We start from the raw sequence: 20,499 nt of genomic DNA, 5'->3' as shown, positions 1-20,499 counted from the left end.
AAACAGGTAGACGAACTTGATGATACGAATAGTGAAATCTTCTTAAAAACAATGAAGTGTTGCTGGAGCTGCAAATAACACTGAAACTAACACTTATTATCTGTAGGATCACAGCATGAGGATGAGGTCATGGAGATATAGCGAGATGCAAGTGCTGCTAAATATCAATTTTATATATCAATCTTTAAATATCTATCTTTAAATCCTCACTTTTCTGGTTTACGCTACTCTGAGCAATGTTTGAACTTTGTATTTTGAGCACTTCTTGTGTTGTTATTGCCTCTTCACGATGACTCGTTTGGTTTAGTCCTCAGATGTAAGTCGCTTTGGATAAAAGCATCTCCTAAATGACTAAAGGTAAATGTTATATTTCACATGCACAGTGTATGATTGATACATAATATTTCTCATTCACACTAAAATCTCAGAGTATATTTTTATCAAATATTTTCCATTCTGTACTTTATTTTGCAGTAAAACATTTATGTTTTGCATAAAGAGGAAGTAAAACTGTGGAAGTTCTTCAACCCCACAAGATTCACAGAAACGCACACTATTCACAGGAACACACTCACATCATTCACACCTCAAGACGAGCAAACACTGATGCACATTAACCACAAACGTCCATTAATAAAACACGTTCTCATGCACACGCTCTCAACAGATGAAACCACATTTCTTTCCAGATCTAAAACTGAGGCCTTCTGTGGTTTGAGTTTGTTGAATAAGATGTAAAAATACACCAAAAACATCTGTTTGCTGCTAATATTTATCATGAAATTAAACATGTAGTCTACTGTTATTCTGCAGATTTATGTATATCGATCAGTGACTTTTGATCTGAATGCATTGAGAATGTGCTGCTAAAACACAAAATGGCTGTTTAACGTCAGCTGGGATTTCCTGAACATACACAGAGTAAAACTGAAAAATACCCTGCTTAAAATAAATAATTGTGAACAAAAATCTGAGCCGTTCCTGTGTGAGCTTTAACATCAGTACCATAGAGATGGTTAGATTATCTATGTAACTTTACACTCTCCCCATCAATGTGTGTTAAATCCAGTTAATGTATGATAAATGTGGGTTAAAATAAAAGAGTTTTTGGCTTCAGGATCCAAAGTAAATGTTCAAAGCTAGAAACTCTTGAATAAAATCTGATTAATGTTCCATGATGTGATTTACTATCTCTATGTGAAATTATTATTATTTTTTTTTAGCTTTTAACCTTCACTATAACTGAAACACAATAACATGCAGGATCACAAATAACAGAAAATGTAAAAAAAATTATAATGACAAAAAAATTACAAAACAACTAAAAACATATTTGAGAAAAAGTCAAATGAATGTTCAGAGTTTGTATGCACTTAAGAAATTGGTTTATTGCAGCGTTCAGAAATGCGGTGTAAGTGTCATGCTCTTAAAGGAACCGTATGTAAGAAATGTATTTCAGTTAATCATAAAATGGCCCTAATATGTCACTAGACATTAAGAAATCATGTTCATTTCAAATACTTATATCACTGACAATAGTAGTCCGGCCAGGATATTGTCATTTAAAAAGTGAAGTTGCAGCCTTCAACTGATGTTGATGTAGTCATGTTGTGTTTTGGTCTGATGCGCCACCCTCCACCTATCTACCAATCACGAAGTCAGTAGTGTTGCGGCATCCGGGTTACCAGTTCTGCTAGTTACCACAGCTGCAGCTACAAATGTGTCGGTTAAAAAAAAGTCTAACGTTACGAATCCAAAAAAAACCTCGTTATGATTCCGAAATACTTTGTGAGAGGGGGAGGGGAGGGGATGCACCGCTCTACAGTCATTTGAAAGTGATTGCAGTACAAGTCTTGGCCACAATCTTAAATACGGTTCCTTTAATGCTCTCAACATGCGTACAAAATGGCTGATATCATCTATAACCAAACCGTTACTTTAGTTATCTCACACACTTGCACTCTTCAGAAAACAGTAAGAATGCAGCTAATGCTTTTGCATGGCCATAAGCTGCTACTAATGCACTGCATGCAAGCATGAACAACGCTTTCGAATCTTAAACAGTTTGGTTGCAATACTGGCTTTCTAGTGTGCATGAAAACCCTATTGATATGAACATTAATAATGAGGAAAAGGCCTCACAGAGAGTTTAATTAGCGTCTGGTGACGACACCTGCGTATATCACCTCATCCTCTTGTTTAACACCCTGAAAGAAAACACACACAGAACATACAAAGAGACAAATTGTCAATATTCATTATGCAATGCTAAGTTTAGTAAAGAAACGCTGGAAAGAAGAGAAAGAGAGAGTTTTTCATAGTTAGTACCTTTGTTTATGGTTATGGATTATTAAGTCAGTGGCAGATTTAGGCATATACCACACAGCCACATGCTAGGGGGACTGCTCGATTAGGGCAAAAATCATAATCATTATTTTGGTAAATATTACAATCACGATTATGAGTGGGATATTTGACCAAAACCTTATGCGAGTAATTTATTTAACAATAGCGATATATATTATTCATGTATTTGCTGGAAATAAGGTTGCTATGATATCTAAATTTCAGATACCATGGAAATTTCACAATACTAATTTCGATATGTTACTAAGCACACAAAAAAGCAAATTACAAACAATAGGATACATACTGTATAGAAAAAGATACAAATTAATATGGATATATTGAAAAATATGGATATTTTTCTTAAACGCATTGATTCACTTCAGAAGGCCTTTATTTATCGTGTGGAACTCGAAAAATTTTAATAGAGGCGTGATCGAACAGTGGAAACATAAAAACATCGTCATTTTGTTCATACAGGATATCGTTCAAACTGCAAAGTGTTTACTTATATTTGTGTACACTCGCAATAAAACACAACATTGTGCTTCTGTCACACTCACCATTGTCAATCTACAATCTACTATATATTTCTATCTAGCTGCTAACGTTAGCTATATCTGCTAACGTTATGCTGTCTGCCTATCTCTCTCTATACTTGACTATCTATACATCTAGTCTGTCTATATATCTAGTCTATATATCTCGTCTATCTATCTCTCTATATCTGTGTATTTATCTATAATCTGCGCTATCTGAATACTCTCGTCTACTACTCGTCGCTCTCAACAAGGCGGGCAGGGGGCTTTGGTAAATTTTCTCCCCAAGGTGACGTAATGCAATGCATTGTGGGGAAAAGGAGAATCGTTGCAAACCGCTGTAAGACAGTACCTACTTTTTTCATATTATATTCCGTTTTGTGATACCCAACAACATAAAATACAATGGATAACAGTTTAAATGTTTATTACCAACAAGCAAATTGCATAAATTCGTTGAAAAATTAAACCTGCAACATGGCCTTTAAGGCTAAAAGTAGCTCATAACTGGCGAATTTAGGACCAACTCCTAAAAATAATGGGCGTGTCACTCCTAACTTTAGGACTCCTATTTTTTTCACTAAGAGTAATTCACGAAGCATTTTAGCCCTAAAAGTAGCACCTAAGTCTGGGACAGCTTAAAAGAAGTGGAGAGGACTCCTAACTAACTAAGACCTATTCACAAAGGATTGTAACGCATATCACCGCCTCTCGCAGTCGTCCGGGGTCCGCCACACAAGTGGGAATACTGCATTGATCTGCAAACAAATCCTCTCCCATGTCCTACGCTAAGTTTTGCTTGATATCCCAGTGTCGAATTTCCCTTTTATTATGTTTTTTTTTTTTCAGCACCAATTGGGCCAGCAGCAGTAACTGATCCTGCGTCCAGTTGGGCTTTCTTTTCCGTTTTGGCGAGTTTATAGTCCACCGTCATTCAACTATTACATTACTTCAATAGGAGCAACATTTCCTTGCTTTAAGTAGTCTATTTAGGCTATGGAAGCTTGTTTCCTCCACAGAATGAAAAATAAAAAAGGTAATTGCGACTTTTTATCTCACAATTGCGACTTCCTATATATCTCGCATTGCGACTTTATTTCTCACAATTCTGACTTCATATTGTAAGACTGGAAAACTGGAAGGACTTTAAGAGAGGGCCACTCTCTGAGAAAACAAAGGAAATTAACATTTGAACTCCCCCTCATGCACTATTGAGACGAAGGTCTCACCTCCCTCATCCTAATCTACATTTCTTTCCCCCATTCTTCATCCTGGCAGAGATCTCCCAAACTCACACAAGAATCGAAATGGTTTAATGTGAATGATTATCATCAAGGTTTATACATGTTTGGTATTATTTGAAATGTCTCAGTGCGACTGGTACAAATGTCTCATTCCCAAAGAAGTAAATCAGAAGGTAATAAAGTTCTTAGGAAGTTTAGAAATATCTTCCACACTGGAGGGTGTGTCTTTGAGTTAACACCTTCTGACCATTTGACTGAATGCTAATTTTCCACTGCTAGCAAATGGTGACTTACAGGTAAATTCCACTGTGGATGATGTTTAGATTTGAAATGAGGTCTGGGTATATAATGAAACGCAGCGAGAGCTCGGGGCTCTTTTCTGTATCCAGATCAGCACGTGAGGTCGAGAGCCGAGTATCTCTGCCTCACGTATTTCTTGTCGGGTATTTTCCTCTTTGTTCTAGAGCATTTGATGTTTTGCATTGTTTATCTTTGAATTGGTTATGAAATTGTAATGATACATTTACCTGACATATTAAATTGTGATATTTGATTATTATAATTGACTTTGACATTATTTTCATTCAAGAGTTTAAAAGAATAGTAAAACATTCGCTCACATTTAATGATGCACAGATATCATTAAAGCCTTTTTTCATTTATGGAGTCAGATGAAATAACGAGTTAATACATATGAGAAAATGTATTGCATTTAACCAAAAATACTTTGCCGCGAGAAAAGACAGTAATACGCAAAGACCTTCACCGCTAATTCGAATACCGCCATTGGATCGAGTTAGACGGCCTTACAATATCTCGCAATAGTGAGATAAAAGTAAACCACGCAATTATTTATTTTTATTCAGTGGCGGAAACAAGCTTCCATACTTAATAGGATGTCAATTAACCAAGCAAGTGTTAATGCAAGTGTCGTTTTTCATTATTAGGCAAGTGGCGGTTTCATTAGGTATTAGGCTACCTTAATTTAATTCACCACTTTTCTCTCTCTCTCTGGCTTTTTAGAATTACACTTCACTGGGGCCTGCACAAACATGTCATTATATATGCATTTCGATGACATTACTATTATTATTTTGTGTAGGACACAGACATATTTAGATGTCGTAATTCCATGATCTGTTGTCTGTGTTATGTTCCGCATGATGGCCCTGTCATCTAACAACCAATCACCGTGATCATTGCGAGGAAACTCGTGCATGAGAATTGACGTCATCCATAGCAACGAAGAATCACTCTTAGTTTAGGAGTTGTCCTTTTTCCTTACTAAGAGTAGGTCTGAAAGGCGTTGTGAATAACTTTTAAGAGAAAACTCCTAGCTAAAATATTTTTGTGTGATTTAGGAGTACTCCTATAGGTAAAATAAAATTCTTTGTGAATACGGCCCCAGGCATCCGCCTCTGAATGCAAGATAACTTGACCGCATTTATTGTGTCGTTTGCATGCTCTGAGGAGCAAGTAATTTATCATATATAAAAAAAGAGCCACAGTGGCTTCTCATACAGCAACTTAAATTTTTCTTATCCCGTTTCCACCTGGCATTAAGATGCACTTTGGTCGATCGGATCACAAGTGAACAACGCTAAATAGAGGAGTAAAAGGGGTCCAAAACACTGAGCTTTTCCACTTTTAACCACTTCCAGAGGTAATTGAAAATTCATTTGACCTGATTGCTTAATGTAAAAGTTCATGTGGTTGAATGTGTTCAAACTGCCACAAAAGACACAAAAGAAAAACGTACCCAGCACAATGTTCTATCACTAAAAGTGGTTGAAAGTGGACAAATGAGATGGATTAAATCCCCAGGTGTAAACGGGTATGTATCTGCCTCATCTACTTGTGATCTGATCAACCAAAACACATCAGGTGTAAACCAAGCCTTAGTGATATTTGGTGCCAGTTTACCAGGAAGTGATGATTTTGTTCTCTTGAACTCATTGGATGGAACTGGTGCTTCATTCAGAAATGTTTTTATGCGATGTTCTAATTTTCAATTCACAACTTGACACTGACACTGTTTTTAATGTTTCATGCTGTAAGCTGTTTGCCTTAAATCACATTTGTATCCACAGTATTCCTGCGCCCCATGATGCTTTGCGCGAATTATGGGTGTAACTTCCGTTAAGCTGTAAACAATCAGTGAAAGGCTCGCTCTATGAACGCAATAGGTTAAAAAAGTATCACAATGAGATGACATTAATCTACTCACCCTTCAACCATCGAACATTAAAAGGAAATTTAAAAGTGTAAAACCATCAAGGTACTTTCAACAGATCAAATAACCCCAAAAGCGCGAAATATCACTGTAGAAGGCTAATATACAGGTCCTTCTAAAAAAATTAGCATATTGTGATGAATTTCATTATTTTTTATAATGTAATGATAAAAATTAAACATTCATGTATTTTAGATTCATTGCACACCAACTGAAATATTTCAGGTCTTTTATTGTTTTAATACTGATGATTTTGGCATACAGCTCATGAAAACCCAAAATTCCTATCTCAAAAAATTAGCATATCATGAAAAGGGCCTCTAAGCGAGCTATTAACCTAATCATCTGAATCAACTAATTAACTCTAAACACCTGCAAAAGATTCCTGAGGCTTTTAAAAACTCCCAGCCTGTTTCATTACTCAAAACCGCAATCATGGGTAAGACTGCCGCAGGGGCGGATCTACGGGGTGGCAAAGGGTGGCAGCTGCCACCCCTGGGATACAGTGTTGCCACCCCATTTATAAATCTGATAATATTTTTTAAGTATTATTTATGTTCATAGCCTACACGTTGAAGGCCCGCACCAAACTCCTCTCAAACAGAAATCGCCGATTTAGAATCCCCTCCCCCTCACAATGGTTTCACCCATCACAAGCACGGCAGCGACCCCCGCGAAATTTCACCAGTCACGCCAGCAGGGCAGCCTGGACAGTGCCTCGGAGAAGACAGGCTGATAAGCAGTGAGTTTAGACGTAAATTTGACAGACACCAAGTCGAAAAAGTCCATCAGACAGTTAACCCTGCAACAACCACATTGTTACGTTATTTACATCCGCAATACTTTGTTGTCTCATCGAATTTTTCTATGATCGTCAGGTCAGATAATGGTCTAACGTGAGTCTAGCTCTTTGTGTGTGTTTAAACTAATGCAGTCACAAAATTGGCATGCATCCACTTTCCCAGAATCTATAAATATCCAATTTTGAGAAATGGTCGACATGCCAAATTAAACTGAGATATCTAAGCGGTGTCATAAACTGGTGATGCACAAGCACTGCACGTTTGACTCACATGGACACCTGTTATCAACAACGTGACCGTTTTCTCTCTGGTTGACCACGCATTTTGCAGTTAAGTTAGCCCTACATGACTGAAATTCTACTCAATCACAACAAGTAAAAGTAGCCCACTACTTTCAAATAGGGGAACGGTACGTATTCGTACTGAACCGAAATGGTACGGGCGTCACGGTTCGGAGTGAGTGTGTGCGCGCGCGAGAGAGAGGCGCGGGCGAGATCGAACTGTGTGTGTGTGTGTGTGTGTGTGTGTGAGAGAGAGAGAGAGAGAGAGAGAGAGAGAGAGAGAGAGAGAGAGAGAGAGAGAGAGAGAGAGAGGCGTGGGCGCGATCGCACTGTGTGTGTGTGTGTGAGAGAGAGAGAGAGAGAGAGAGAGAGAGGGGCGCGGGCGCGATCAACTGTGTGTGTGTGTGTGTGTGTGTGTGTGTGAGAGAGAGAGGCGCGGGCACGATCGAACTGTGTGTATGTGCGTGGCGCAAGCACGACAGAGAGGAAGAGAGCGAGAGTCCTTGCGTGTGTGCGCGCGTGTGCCTCACGAAGCGCTTTTTTTTATGAGTATGCACATTTTGTGTTTCTGTTTACATTTCTTTTATAACTTGAATGTATAGGAAGAAAGAAATACACTTTCTATTACAGTTACATGCACTTTAGAGGTGTGTTAATAAAGCACCTGTTTGTTACAGTTGTGGTTTGTATTCAACACATGTACAATATTGTACAGTTTGTTCTGCTAAATAAACCATGACAGGAAACATGCTGGCGTTAATTTGTTCTTAAACATTGGTAATACTGCACACATTATTTAAAAATATACTCAGGTACTTAATTACTTGTGTATTTACAAATTATTGAATCGATATCGAAGCTAATAAATCAATATCGAATCGAAATCAAATCGAAGCCTCAAGAATCGAAATCGAATTGTGAAATTCCTAACAATACCCAGCCCTACCCCAAACCCCCCAAGAATTGCTTTTTCACAAAGTAAAATTTAAGTATAGACTACACAGACTGTTTGCACAGATAGTGATTGCACAGAGAAAGGGTCCACAATTCACTAATTAAGACCCTCACCATCCAAAAACCCAGCTACTTCTCTGATTTTACTCCCACTCCGTGTAATGTAGTGTAGAGAACAAAACACATTCAATGAAAACCGTAGCATTTTAAATTATGAATAATGTCCATGGCCCCCCTCCTGAAACCTCATGCCACCCCTTTGCCACCCCAGGAAAAAATCTCTAGATCCGCCACTGGACTGCCGACCTGACTGCTGTCCAGAAGGCCATCATTGACACACTCAAGCAAGAGGGTAAGACACAAAGAAATTTCTGAACAAATAGGCTGTTCCCAGAGTGCTGTATCAAGGCACCTCAGTGGGAAGTCTGTGGGAAGGAAAAAGTATGGCAAAAAACGCTGCACAATGAGAAGAGGTGACCGGACCCCGAGGAAGATTGTGGAGAAGGACCGATTCCAGACCTTGGGGGACCTGCGGAAGCAGTGGACTGAGTCTGGAGTAGAAACATCCAGAGCCACCGTGCACAGGCGTGTGCAGGAAATGGGCTACAGGTGCCGCATTCCCCAGGTCAAGCCACTTTTGAACCAGAAACAGCGGCAGAAGCGCCTGACCTGGGCTACAGAGAAGCAGCACTGGACAGTTGCTCAGTGGTCCAAAGTACTTTTTTCGGATGAAAGCAAATTTTGCATGTCATTCGGAAATCAAGGTGCCAGAGTCTGGAGGAAGACTGGGGAGAAGGAAATGCCAAAATGCCTGAAGTCCAGTGTCAAGTACCCACAGTCAGTGATGGTCTGGGGTGCCATGTCAGCTGCTGGTGTTGGTCCACTGTGTTTTATCAAGTGCAGGGTCAATGCAGCTAGCTATCAGGAGATTTTGGAGCGCTTCATGCTTCCATCTGCTGAAGAGCTTTAATGGAGATGAAGATTTCATTTTTCAGCACGACCTGGCACCTGCTCACAGTGCCAAAACCACTGGTAAATGGTTTACTGACCATGGTATTACTGTGGTCAATTGGCCTGCCAACTCTCCTGACTTGAACCCCATAGAGAATCTGTGGGATATTGTGATGAGAAAGTTGAGAGACGCAAGACCCAACACTCTGGATGAGCTTAAGGCTGCTATCGAAGCATCCTGGGTAGGGTTGTGCCCGATAGACGATATCATCGTCCATCGTGATGGCTGACAGACATCACGATGTTAAGCCAGCCCCCCCCCCTGTCATCGACTATTCCAATTCTCAAATACGTGTAAGTGAGTTTGTTTTGTTGTTTAAAAAACCTTCATAAATGATTTTGATCTGCAACGTGAGATGGGCACCGTCATGTTTGTTTGGGCCGCAGTTCAGAGATTCCTGTCTGTTGGGTTTATTAAAGCACGTGAATTCATCAGTTTCCCCCTGAAATACATGGCCGGTGACCTGGGAGAAGAATGGAGTTAACTTTATAGTTAAAGTTATTTGCACTGTGTGTCTGATATGAATAAAATCCGTCGGCAAATATATTTGAATGGTTTGTTATTGCTGCTTCCATAGACACCATTGTGTATTTTACAAACTATAAATGTATTGTTTTGCTATAAATTATATGTATTTAAATGTCTGAAACCTAAAATAAACATTATGTGGTTAAAAACACTGAATAGTTGTGATATATGACAAGCGCTGATCGCGTCCGTCTCTGGCGCAGCGCCAGCCATAGCGCGAAAGCACAGTTTGAATCTGGCAGTTCTGTCACGTCACTGTACATTCGCTCGTGGTCAGCTGTTGCAGAGCGTGCCGAAATCAAAATTGCTGATGAGATGTAGAGGAAAATATCTCCGCGTTGTGCCTACGCCCCTCAGCTGTTCTAATTCCACTGTAAAACATGGCTTTGCCCCTCCTCCCGATATCATCGTCCATCGCGATGTTTCACTGTACACATCGTCTGATGCCAAATTGGTAGACATCGCACAACCCTAATCCTGGGCCTCCATAACACCTCAGCAGTGCCACAGGCTGATTGCCTCCATGCCACGCCGCATTGAAGCATTAATTTCTGCAAAAGGATTCCCGATCATTACATTATGGAAAATAATGAACTTTATCACAATATGCTAATTTTTGGAGAAGGACCTGTGTATATATATATATACAATGTGTAAGGGAGACAGCCCCTGTGGTAAAAACTGGTAGAAAGTGGTCAGCAAAGAAATCTGTAGTAGAGGCAAAGGCTGACCTTCAAATTGGGGATATCGTGGGACAGGTACAGCATGGAAGAGGGGGTTTTGGGCTCAGTTTAGCTCCTCCTAAATGGCACAAGGCAGGCCCAGCCCAAAGGAGGAAGCTGGTAGTCAACGAGGTGCGAAAGCAGGAGGAGAGGATGAGATGTATAAAGGCCATTTCCCAGGCCAAGCAGGGAGAGTGGATGAGATGGGAGAGTGTGGAACAACGCAAAATGGGCTGGCAAGACCTTTGGTCAATGGAAGAGAGTAGGATCAGTTTCCTTATTAGGTCAACATATGATGTTCTCCCATCACCGCAGAACCTAAACCTCTGGGTAGGAGAGGATCCATCTTGTCCTTTGTGTTCATCACCTGCCACATTAAGGCACAATTTGACAGGATGTAAGGTGGCTCTTAGCCAGGGTCGGTTTACTTGGCGCCATGACCAAGTATTGCGATGTTTGGCTTTAGAATTGGAAGGCAAGCGTAGTATGACCAATAAATTGCCGCCTGTTCTAGCAAAACATTACACGCAGAAGACAATATTCCTCCGCCCAGGCGAGCAACCACCAAGAAAAGGTGCTAACACCAATTCTCGCCCAGGACAACTGGAAGCTGCTAGGGACTGGAAGATGCTGGTGGATCTTGATCAACGGCTTATTTTTCCACCTGAGATTGCCACCACTAACCTACGACCAGATATTGTTTTGTGGTCTGGATCAGGACGCATTGTTCAACTGATAGAGTTAACAGTGCCATGGGAGGATGCGGCATATGAGAGGAAGAAACTGCGGTATGCTCATCTGGCCACTGAAGCAGAACAGCGAGGATGGAGAGTCCAGGTTTATCCAGTGGAAGTGGGTTGTCGTGGTTTTGTGGCACACTCTACAACCCGGTTCCTCAGAGACGTCGGATTCAGTGGCCAAGAGTTGCGTCGTACAGTAAAGAACTTATCTGAAGCAGCAGAAAGGAGCAGCAACTGGCTGTGGTTGAGACGGAAAGATTCTAGCTGCCTGTGTACAGGCCGCCATGCTACGGTTTCGTTGAATTCTTGAAAACTTGAAAGGTCTGTTGGTTTATTTGTATAGGTTGTATAGTATTTACAGTCATTACGTTCCTGTGTATATTGCGTGAATGACGGGTGGTTGGGCAGATATTGTGTTTTGCGGTAGGTGGTATGCCATACGGAACCGTTGCCACTGAAACTGCATATTAATGCACCAGTGGGGCTCGACAGCCTTAGTCAAACGGGTTGGCGCGTATGGTTGGGTTGCGGAGAGATTGTGAGATTGTGGTTAGGTCTCAGCAGCAACTGTTGGTTTATTTGTATAGGTTGTATAGTATTTACAGTCATTACGTTCCTGTGTATATTGCGTGAATGACGGGTGGTTGGGCAGATATTGTGTTTTGTGGTAGGTGGTATGCCATACGGAACCGTTGCCACTGAAACTGCATATTAACGCACCAGTGGGTCTCGACAGCCTTAGTCAAACGGGTTGGCGCGTATAGTCGGGTTGCGGAGAGATTGTGAGATTGTGGTTAGGTCTCAGCAGCAACTGTTGGTTTATTTGTATAGGTTGTATAGTATTTACAGTCATTACGTTCCTGTGTATATTGCGTGAATGACGGGTGGATGGGCAGATATTGTGTTTTGTGGTAGGTGGTATGCCATACGGAACCGTTGCCACTGAAACTGCATATTAACGCACCAGTGGGGCTCGACAGCCTTAGTCAAACGGGTTGGCGCGTATTGTTGGGTTGCGGAGAGATTGTGAGATTGTGGTTAGGTCTCAGCAGCAAGAGGGAAGTAGAGGTCAGTAACCTGGGCTGAGTTGAGTGGGGGACGGAGGGGGGTGACTCTGGGACGCCAGAGTCACTGTCGAGCCCTCTTGAGGTGTTGTGGGCTAGTCGACGAAACACTGAGGATGGAAGGTGCCCACTTGAAGACCCTAGAGATGTTCCCTACTCCGCTCAATCCAGAGGGTTGTTATGGGGGGACATCACTGTGGTTGCAGCCGTTGTGTGTGCTGACGCGCAATACACTGTATTAACACCAGACAGAAGATTCACGTCACCAGATGGAAAAAAGCGTAAATGGATGGAGAAGCATAGGTTACTGTAAAGCTACGTCTTAGTTGGTGATTATCTTGGCGAAAGCCGAGTACAAATCAGCATGAAGTTTTAACATCTACTCTCGTGTAATGGAAATCAAATAATTATATATATATATATATATAAATGAGAGAGATATTCAGAATTAATTATTATGGATAATCAAAAGATGAAGTATTTGTATGTGTATTAACTGTTATATGTTTCTGGAATTGGGGTGGCCCAAAAAGGGGTGGGGTATGGCCTATTTAAGCCAAGGCCAAACCTGAAGTCAGGACTTGTTAACCAAGTCCTGAGAGTGCAACTGTGTTGCCTCAAGCAAGCAAAACCTTTGTGTACTGTAGATATGTTTTGTTTGTCCCTTTTCTTTTTGTGTGCACCTATACATCACTGTGGACGGTCTTCTTATTGGCACTGTAAATAAATCCTTTTACATCCATATACCGACTCACATTTCTCCCCGAAGGCGAGCTGGTGGGCTTGTCTTCATCACACATTTAAATAAAAAAATCTTTAATGGGACATTGTTTAAAAAAAACATAACATAATCAGTAAAAATATATGTAAATTATTTAGGGGGCACTTTAACTTTGAAGTGATACAGGATGTCAGAGGCCCTGTCCCAAATGGCACCCAAAAAAAACACTGGCGGTCTTTCTACAAGTCCGCACTTTTGTGATGTAATGCTCCAAGCGGCAACATTCTAATCTGAAAAATGAAGACAACCCGGAAGTGCGAAAAACTGCAATGCATCGAAAATCCGCTAGGGGCAGGTCCCAAAAGTCCATAGACCCCATGTTAAAATGTCCGTTTTCACAGCATAAATTCATGTTTTTACAGGTTGGTCCCATGGACTTTTTTTTTATTTTTCGATAGGTTCCGAGTGCCTGACAACTGTGAGGGGGGTGATTTTTTTTTCTAACTCGTTAGTTTAGATCGTATTTAGTAAAATGTATGATAAATACCCAGATAGCACACGCACAGACATCTGTGTGACGTCGTTGTTTTCATCTGGAAGACGTTTATATTAGGGCGTGTGCTCATATGCTTTACGTCGCCGAGACGTCCTTACCAGCTGTTAGAACGACGTCTAGGCTATGTAAATAAGACGTAAATAATTTAGAACGTCGGCAATCCGCTCTTTTAAAGATGTTCATCTGGGCCCGTATTCATAAAGAATCTTAATGCAAAGAGTAGCTCCTAGTGACACCTCAGCAGTGCCACAGGCTGATTGCCTCCATGCCACGCCGCATTGAAGCAGTCATTTCTGCAAAAGGATTCCCGACCAAGTATTGAGTGCATAACTGAACAATTATTTGAAGGTTGACTTTTTTTTTGTATTAAAAACACTTCTTTTATTGGTCGGATGAAGTATGCTAATTTTTTGAGATAGGAATTTTGGGTTTTCATGAGCTGTATGCCAAAATCATCAGTATAACACAATAAAAGAGCTGAAATATTTCAGTTGGTGTGCAATGAATCTAAAATATATGAAAATTTAATTTTTATCATTACATTATGGAAAATAATGAACTTTATCACAATATGCTAATTTTTTGAGAAAGACCTGTATGTATGCAACTTATGTTGCCTTAATCAAAAATAAAGTGACACTATTTCAAAGTAATTCTGCTGATAATGACACAGATGACAGTCATAAATGATTTTACCGATTTCTGTGTTTTTCTTTTGTAGAATGTTGGATCAGCGTAGGTTATCTCTTCATCACGAGTCTCAACTGTAAACAATAATAATAGATGCATTAAATCAACAAAGTGGAATCACTAAACCAATTTTCATCCTAAAAATACATTTGAGATTGTGATGACCAGTATTTGTGCCACACATAATTATTATACATTCATCTTTGCATTGATCAATAAAAAGGACATTACAATATTGGTTTGGTTTGAGATCTGTATTTGTCATTGTAAGTCAGTGCACGGTTAAAACATTAAAACCAGTTAAAATTCCCCTTTGGCTAAAATGTGATTTCTAAAATTGTTAAAGTTCATTGTGTATTTAAGATGATTTGAAATGTTTAATAGTTGTGGAAATGGACCAGCCTAGTGTCAGAGAGAGTTAAACAGGAAGTTGATGTGTTTTTATGGGAATTCTAAAGGAAATGAGACTGTACCAACTTTGATGTATTAGAGGGGACATAGGAAAATGTGATGTCTTGATCAATGTGATTTTTGTTTAATATAATTATTTTTGCATTAACTTAAATGTATCCATGTCCCTAAATTTAGTTAAATGTATTGTTTTTTTTGTTTTTTTTTCATAGTGCTGGCCACCTCCTATAAAGTCAGGGTATGTCTTGTCGTCTTGTGGTGCTGATTTTGGTCCTCTGTCAGTTTTAGAGTCTCAAGCATGATTATGTCATTTTTTAATACTTTCTATTTGCTGTGATGTAATCTGAATGGAATATGACTTTTGGATTTTTTTTTTCAAACTATTACAATTTTGGCTTTTTTCCTCTCTAATGAGGCTTGATCACTCTTTTTTTCTTGCTTAAGCAAGATTCAATAAAGACTGTCACGATTGAAGACCACTTTGCTCCCTGTTTGTGGCGATTGACTAATTTTTTTGTTGTGATTTGCTAAGACTCAAGGCAGATCCATCACAGAGATGTATTATAAAAGTTTATAATTATTCATTGATATATAATACATTTCAGTTGTATCAGTAGTAGGAAACACTTGCCGCCTTGCTCAATTTTTCTGTGTTTCCTGCAGATCCAGATCATCCCAAATGCAGCAACAATCAACAGAGATACAGCAGCAGCAGCAGAAATCAACACTATCAGAGATGTATGACCAGAAGAAGAACCTGAAGGAGGACCTGAAAGAGAACATGAAGGAGAATGTGAGGAGTTTGTGCATCTGGTGTTTTAGTGGCTAAAGAGAGACAGTCATTAGTAGGAGAAAGTGACAGATCTGTGTAACGTAGCTGACATGGAAGCAAACAAAGACAAGAGTGTAGAGGACACAGGTCCAGTTTATTACAAGGTTAATAATCCAAAGATAGGAATGGCAATTTCAAAACAGAGTTACGTGATTTCAGTAAACGAGGCTTAATTATGTCATAACTGTTTCGAGACACTTTGAAATTTCAATGGTTCACCGCTGGGGGCGATGATCTCTGTCAACCCATGAATCAATGAACAATTGTTTGTGGGTTTTACCTGATCTCTGATCAGTTTTATACATTTGTAGATGTTTTAATTAGACATCAGTATAATTAAAATGAATAATGGTAGTTAAGTCTCTTATTGGCCTGTTTTTAGCTGAGCCATTTACGTATAGAACAATCAAAACAAACCCTGAAAATGTATTAAAGAACATAGACACTTGATAATCTTATCAGATGATTAGATGATTGCATTTGAAAGATTTTACTTTTAATAAAAAAATTGCAATAGATTGTAAAAGGTGTTTTTATGCATATTTGGCTAGGGTTATTGTTGCATTTACACTGTTCTGAGCACTAGGGGTCACCGTGGAGACGGGTGTCGGATGGTTTCGAAGCCTTGACACAATACGGCACATTTGCTGTTTCAGTGTTTCACAAAGCCTCGATCTGCCCAACACTTTCCAAAAAATGTAATTAAACATCAACTAAGAACTTGTCTTGACTGATAACAATAACATGGAATCAGCCTAACATTGTTGAATGCAATTCAAAGTAACATGGCAAACAAGTGCTTAAAGACCATGGGGATCACATGACACACTTTTGTCCACTTTTAGACACACTTGCAAACTTCCCTAAGCACGGGGGAATCCCTGTCTTAGTTAAAATTAGTTTAATGCAGCATCCAAATGTATATAGGTCTCTTTGGGTTGTTTTAAATAAAAAAAATTATAATTAATATATCATAGAGTTGTTTGTGGTGGGGTAAATTAAATGCAATATGCGTGTTGCATTGTGGTATATGGAGCTGCCTGAAGTGTACATGTGAAGTAGACTCGCTCCCTCGGTCAAAATCGAGGGATAGAAGGTCTGTCCAAATACACTTCCCTCGTCCACTTCACGAAGTGGAACACACTTCAAAATGGTGGCAGGGATTCTCCCGAGGGGAAGGGGAAGTTCGCAAGTGCGTATCTAAAAGTGGACTGGAACGCAGTCATAGACAGGATAACATAAAGGGAACTGGGAATCACAAGTCTAAATTCCAAAATAAAAAGACATGAAAACATGAACAAAACCTAAAACAGACAATCTGTAAAAGAAAATAAAAACATAAAATATCTGCATTATGAAAGTTATTTGGGATGTCAGTTGGTGAGAGTTTATAGTGATGATAAACTTGTGATGAGATAAATAATTTCACAATACATTTTCCACCCTTTATCTGACCATGTGAAACGCTTGTTTTTGAAGCTGATTCTCATTTAATTGTTCAAAGTAAATCTGAATAATAGTAACCAATTGAATACATTGTATATGGCACAACACACTGAACAAAACAGTGAGACATGTCCCAGCATGCAAAGATGGCAATCTAGTCTGTGTTAACAGAGCAAAAATGATATTGATATAAAATAGAGCAGGAATGTATTACAAATGCAGTTATTTGTTTCGATGGAGATGTTCTTGTGTTTACGTGAAAACGACTTCTCTTTCTCCACATTATAACGTCACAATGTTATAGCTTGGTTTCAATAAATGTTTTCAAGTGAGGTTTTGAGGTCTGAAATCTAAAGTATGTTTTTATAATGCAATGACCTCGATATGTCAAACGATCAAACACAATTTTAAGTACAGTTCAGGTCCTAGCTAAAATGGTCACGGTTACCATAAGACAGGATTCTAAAGTTATAATCTTTCCGTAATACGCTCCCAGAAGCTGCTCTGTTTGAATGGAAGTCAATGGAGATGTTTCAGTCTACAAAAAATAAAAAACTTTTCTGTAGAGACGGTTCATAATATGAAGTATATGGCTAAGTTTGCATGAAATATCATTTGGACTGAGCTATATGGGTTGTATATGAAAAATTATAACACTGTGACGGAGGAATTATTTATGACACTACCCACTGTCAGGATCAAGAGGCTCATCTATGGTCAGTTTTCAGGGTTTTTAGTAGCATATGGATTAATGATTTATTGTTATTACCTTGACAAACTATACATCATTAAAAATATATATTACTCAAGTTTCAGTATTTGACCACTATTGTATTCTGTGCAGGGGACACTGAGACTGAATGGGGCTCGTTTGCACCACAAAACAATAGAGACAATAGACTGAATAGATGCTTAGAAGATGACAATAAACATCAGTTTGCATTTTAGAGTCAAAATAAAAATAAAGTCATATGACATGATCTTGAAAAACATTTAACTAAATTCGAGTTTTAGACTTGTCATCTTCAGATTTTAAATATAACATGGTCAGACATGTGGTTTAGCTGCAGTGCATTCATAGATTGATAAAATGCCAACTTCAACTTATTTTCATGAAGATGTTTCATAAAAAATAAATTTCTAATAACTTTACAAAACTTTGAAGCTATGTATAACTATTTGTTTTCATTATGACAGTTATTAATTCTACATGTACAATAAACTGCCAGGTGTCAGCTTTCAAATGAGATAATACTTGAGCTTTTAGTACAAAGGGTTCATGAACTGTATCTGTTTCAGTTTGGGTATGCCATTTCTGGGGATTTTTCAAAAGTGGGGTTGCAGCCTAACAGGTTAAAAGGAATTATAACAATAAAATGCGACATCTGTAATATATAATAGAGTGAGCTGTATTTCTCTACTCACCACAGACAGTAACATTGAATCTGTGTTTAGTCTGTGAGCTGATGTCACTGATCTCAACTTCATAAACTCCAGCATGTTCAGTTCTGATGTTCACGATGATCAGAGATCCAGTCTTATTGTCCAGCTTCAGTCTGTCTCTGAATCTCCCATCAGCAACATCATAGATCGTGTTGTTCACTCCATTGGTTTTAGCTATAAGAATCCCGTTAGTTCCAAATGTCCACAGTATCTCTTCATCTTTCTGTATTTCAGTGAGACTAGAGTTTAGAGTGACTGAATCTCCCTCCTTCACTGACTTCAGTTCATCAGCAAACACTCCTGAAGAACACACAGAAACAGTCTCTGTCACACATTCAACTTTAAGTTGTTATAATGAAGCTTTAACTGAAGTTTGAAGTAGTTTTGAAATGATTACAAACTTTAAGAAAGTAGAAAGATAGAAATGGCATCATGGGAAATAAATGGCAGGATGGAAAACACAGATATCTGAGTTCACACACCTTCACATAGTTTACATTTTACGTTTTGCTTTAGTGTTATAAGTTTCATGAGGGAAACTTCTCTCTAGTCACATCTATATCTCAGTAATATCTGTGAATAAGAGCAAGAGCATCTTCTGACTGATTTAAATGGTTTACTGTTGATCTGAACTAACTTTCAGCAGAACACCAAAAAAAAAGTTTGTAACTCACCATACAGACGGCAGAAGCACAGCCAGAAAAATACTGTTTTTCCTTTAAACATTTTCTTTCAACAGCTCTGAGGTATGAAATAGGTGTTAAGAAAGATTATCTGAGCACGATGTACTTCTACTTCTGTCTCTGTGTCTCGGCGGAGTGAGCATGCGTATAATGTGTTGAGGCTGTAATCCAGTTTCTCAACACTGATGTCTATTCACATTTTTATTGGGCTTTGTGTCATTGTGCTAATGATGCTGTATTTATTCTTGTAAGTCCAAAAATAACTGGATGATATATGTATTCAAGAGAACATGATTATTAAGAGTTAAATTGTTTTCCCTAAACATAAAATTAATCTGTTGCTCTTCGAGTTTTTGAGAACAGTTTTTGAGAACAGTTTTGAATTGACTTATGCAATTAACCGTAATATATTCTTAGTCAGTTTAAGTCCATACTTGAAAATGCACACAATCGTACACAAAACACCGACATTATATGATGCCACTTTGATTTAGGCTACTCATTTAAATTATAAATGTGTGTGACATGTGTAAATGATCCATAATCTGGGTTGGGATTTCAGCATAACACTTGGTACACATTACATTACATATTCCACACAGTTGTTTAGGGCATTTAATGATATGGGGAGCCATACAGGAGGATGTGTTTGTTGTTTTTGCTCTGAATGCCCTCTCATGGTGACTATGTGCCAGAAGAAAAAGAAAAACAGACATTATCAATTTAAATGATATAAAAAATACTGTATGCAATCAGCTACAGCGTACAAACATCTGTGAAATCCAGTTCTATATTTTCAGCTATTTACAGTATACTGTAGAGATATGAATATTTCTGCGCTGTTGGGCTGGGCCGGCACTATGGGCAGAGTGGCAAATTTAAGAAGTGCTCAAATTTATGCAAATGAGCAGAGACAAGATGTGATGATTACAAGTGGGAGTGCAGAAAGAGAACTTAAAAACAACAGCGTTGTCAGTGAATGCACCTTAAGTCTTGTGCTATAAGATATTTAAAAATTTTCTTTGAAATAACACATAAATTGTAGCCAGATATCACTGAAATTGATGTCCTGACAGCTGTCTCTATGACAGCCTGTAAATAGCTAAAAATAGTAATTTAAATGTGAGAGACTTTAATCAGAAACCTTGAAGGCTCACTTACCTGTCAATCATTTTGTGCATTCTGATTGGCAGATAGGTCTTTGAGATGGTTTTGGAGAGAGGGCGTGTGTTTGGAGGCGGGGGGCGTGGC

The 20,499-nt window shown here is 38.9% G+C and overlaps 2 protein-coding genes and 1 long non-coding RNA gene across 4 annotated transcripts in view; 1 reads left to right on the top strand and 2 right to left on the bottom strand.

Annotated features, from left to right (window-relative positions):
* Window positions 1-20,499, top strand: part of LOC143735333 (SLAM family member 5-like) — a 43,268-nt gene that overhangs the window by 16,943 nt on the left and 5,826 nt on the right. For both annotated transcript variants that reach the window (XR_013203095.1, XR_013203093.1), the window contains exon 2: window positions 15,508-15,637. The gene's annotated coding sequence lies outside the window, so the exon portion shown is untranslated. The remainder of the gene's footprint in view (window positions 1-15,507; window positions 15,638-20,499) is intronic.
* Window positions 1,369-20,499, bottom strand: part of LOC143735396 (uncharacterized) — a 271,580-nt gene continuing 252,449 nt past the window's right edge. Inside the window, exon 2 of the long non-coding RNA XR_013203162.1 lies at window positions 1,369-1,423. This is a non-coding gene — a long non-coding RNA (uncharacterized LOC143735396). The remainder of the gene's footprint in view (window positions 1,424-20,499) is intronic.
* Window positions 1,369-20,499, bottom strand: LOC143735309 (uncharacterized). Its single transcript, XM_077225454.1, has 6 exons — window positions 20,410-20,499; window positions 19,240-19,932; window positions 18,548-18,865; window positions 15,476-15,613; window positions 14,440-14,507; window positions 1,369-2,207 (listed from the first exon to the last, which is right to left on the bottom strand). Exons 2-6 carry the CDS (start codon window positions 19,289-19,291, stop codon window positions 2,154-2,156), a joined length of 630 nt encoding a protein of 209 aa, XP_077081569.1. The 5' UTR covers window positions 19,292-19,932; window positions 20,410-20,499; the 3' UTR covers window positions 1,369-2,153.

This window comes from Siphateles boraxobius, unplaced genomic scaffold (assembly GCF_051911475.1).
Source record: "Siphateles boraxobius isolate OS27281-9 unplaced genomic scaffold, OSU_SipBor_1 13, whole genome shotgun sequence".
NCBI lineage: Eukaryota > Metazoa > Chordata > Actinopteri > Cypriniformes > Leuciscidae > Siphateles > Siphateles boraxobius.
Note: the sequence above shows the minus strand (reverse complement) of the source record. Positions and strands in the feature narration are given on the sequence as shown.

Excerpts from the sequence above, each read along its gene's own strand:
- LOC143735309 (XM_077225454.1), bottom strand. The coding sequence starts at position 19,291 with ATGTTTAAAGGAAAAACAGTATTTTTCTGGCTGTGCTTCTGCCGTCTG. Across the intron at positions 15,614-18,547 it reads ATTCAATGTTACTGTCTGTG|GTCCTCCTTCAGGTTCTTCT; the intron begins GTGAGTAGAGAA and ends GTTCTCTTTCAG. Across the intron at positions 2,208-14,439 it reads AAAGAAAAACACAGAAATCG|GGTGTTAAACAAGAGGATGA; the intron begins GTAAAATCATTT and ends GTTTTCTTTCAG.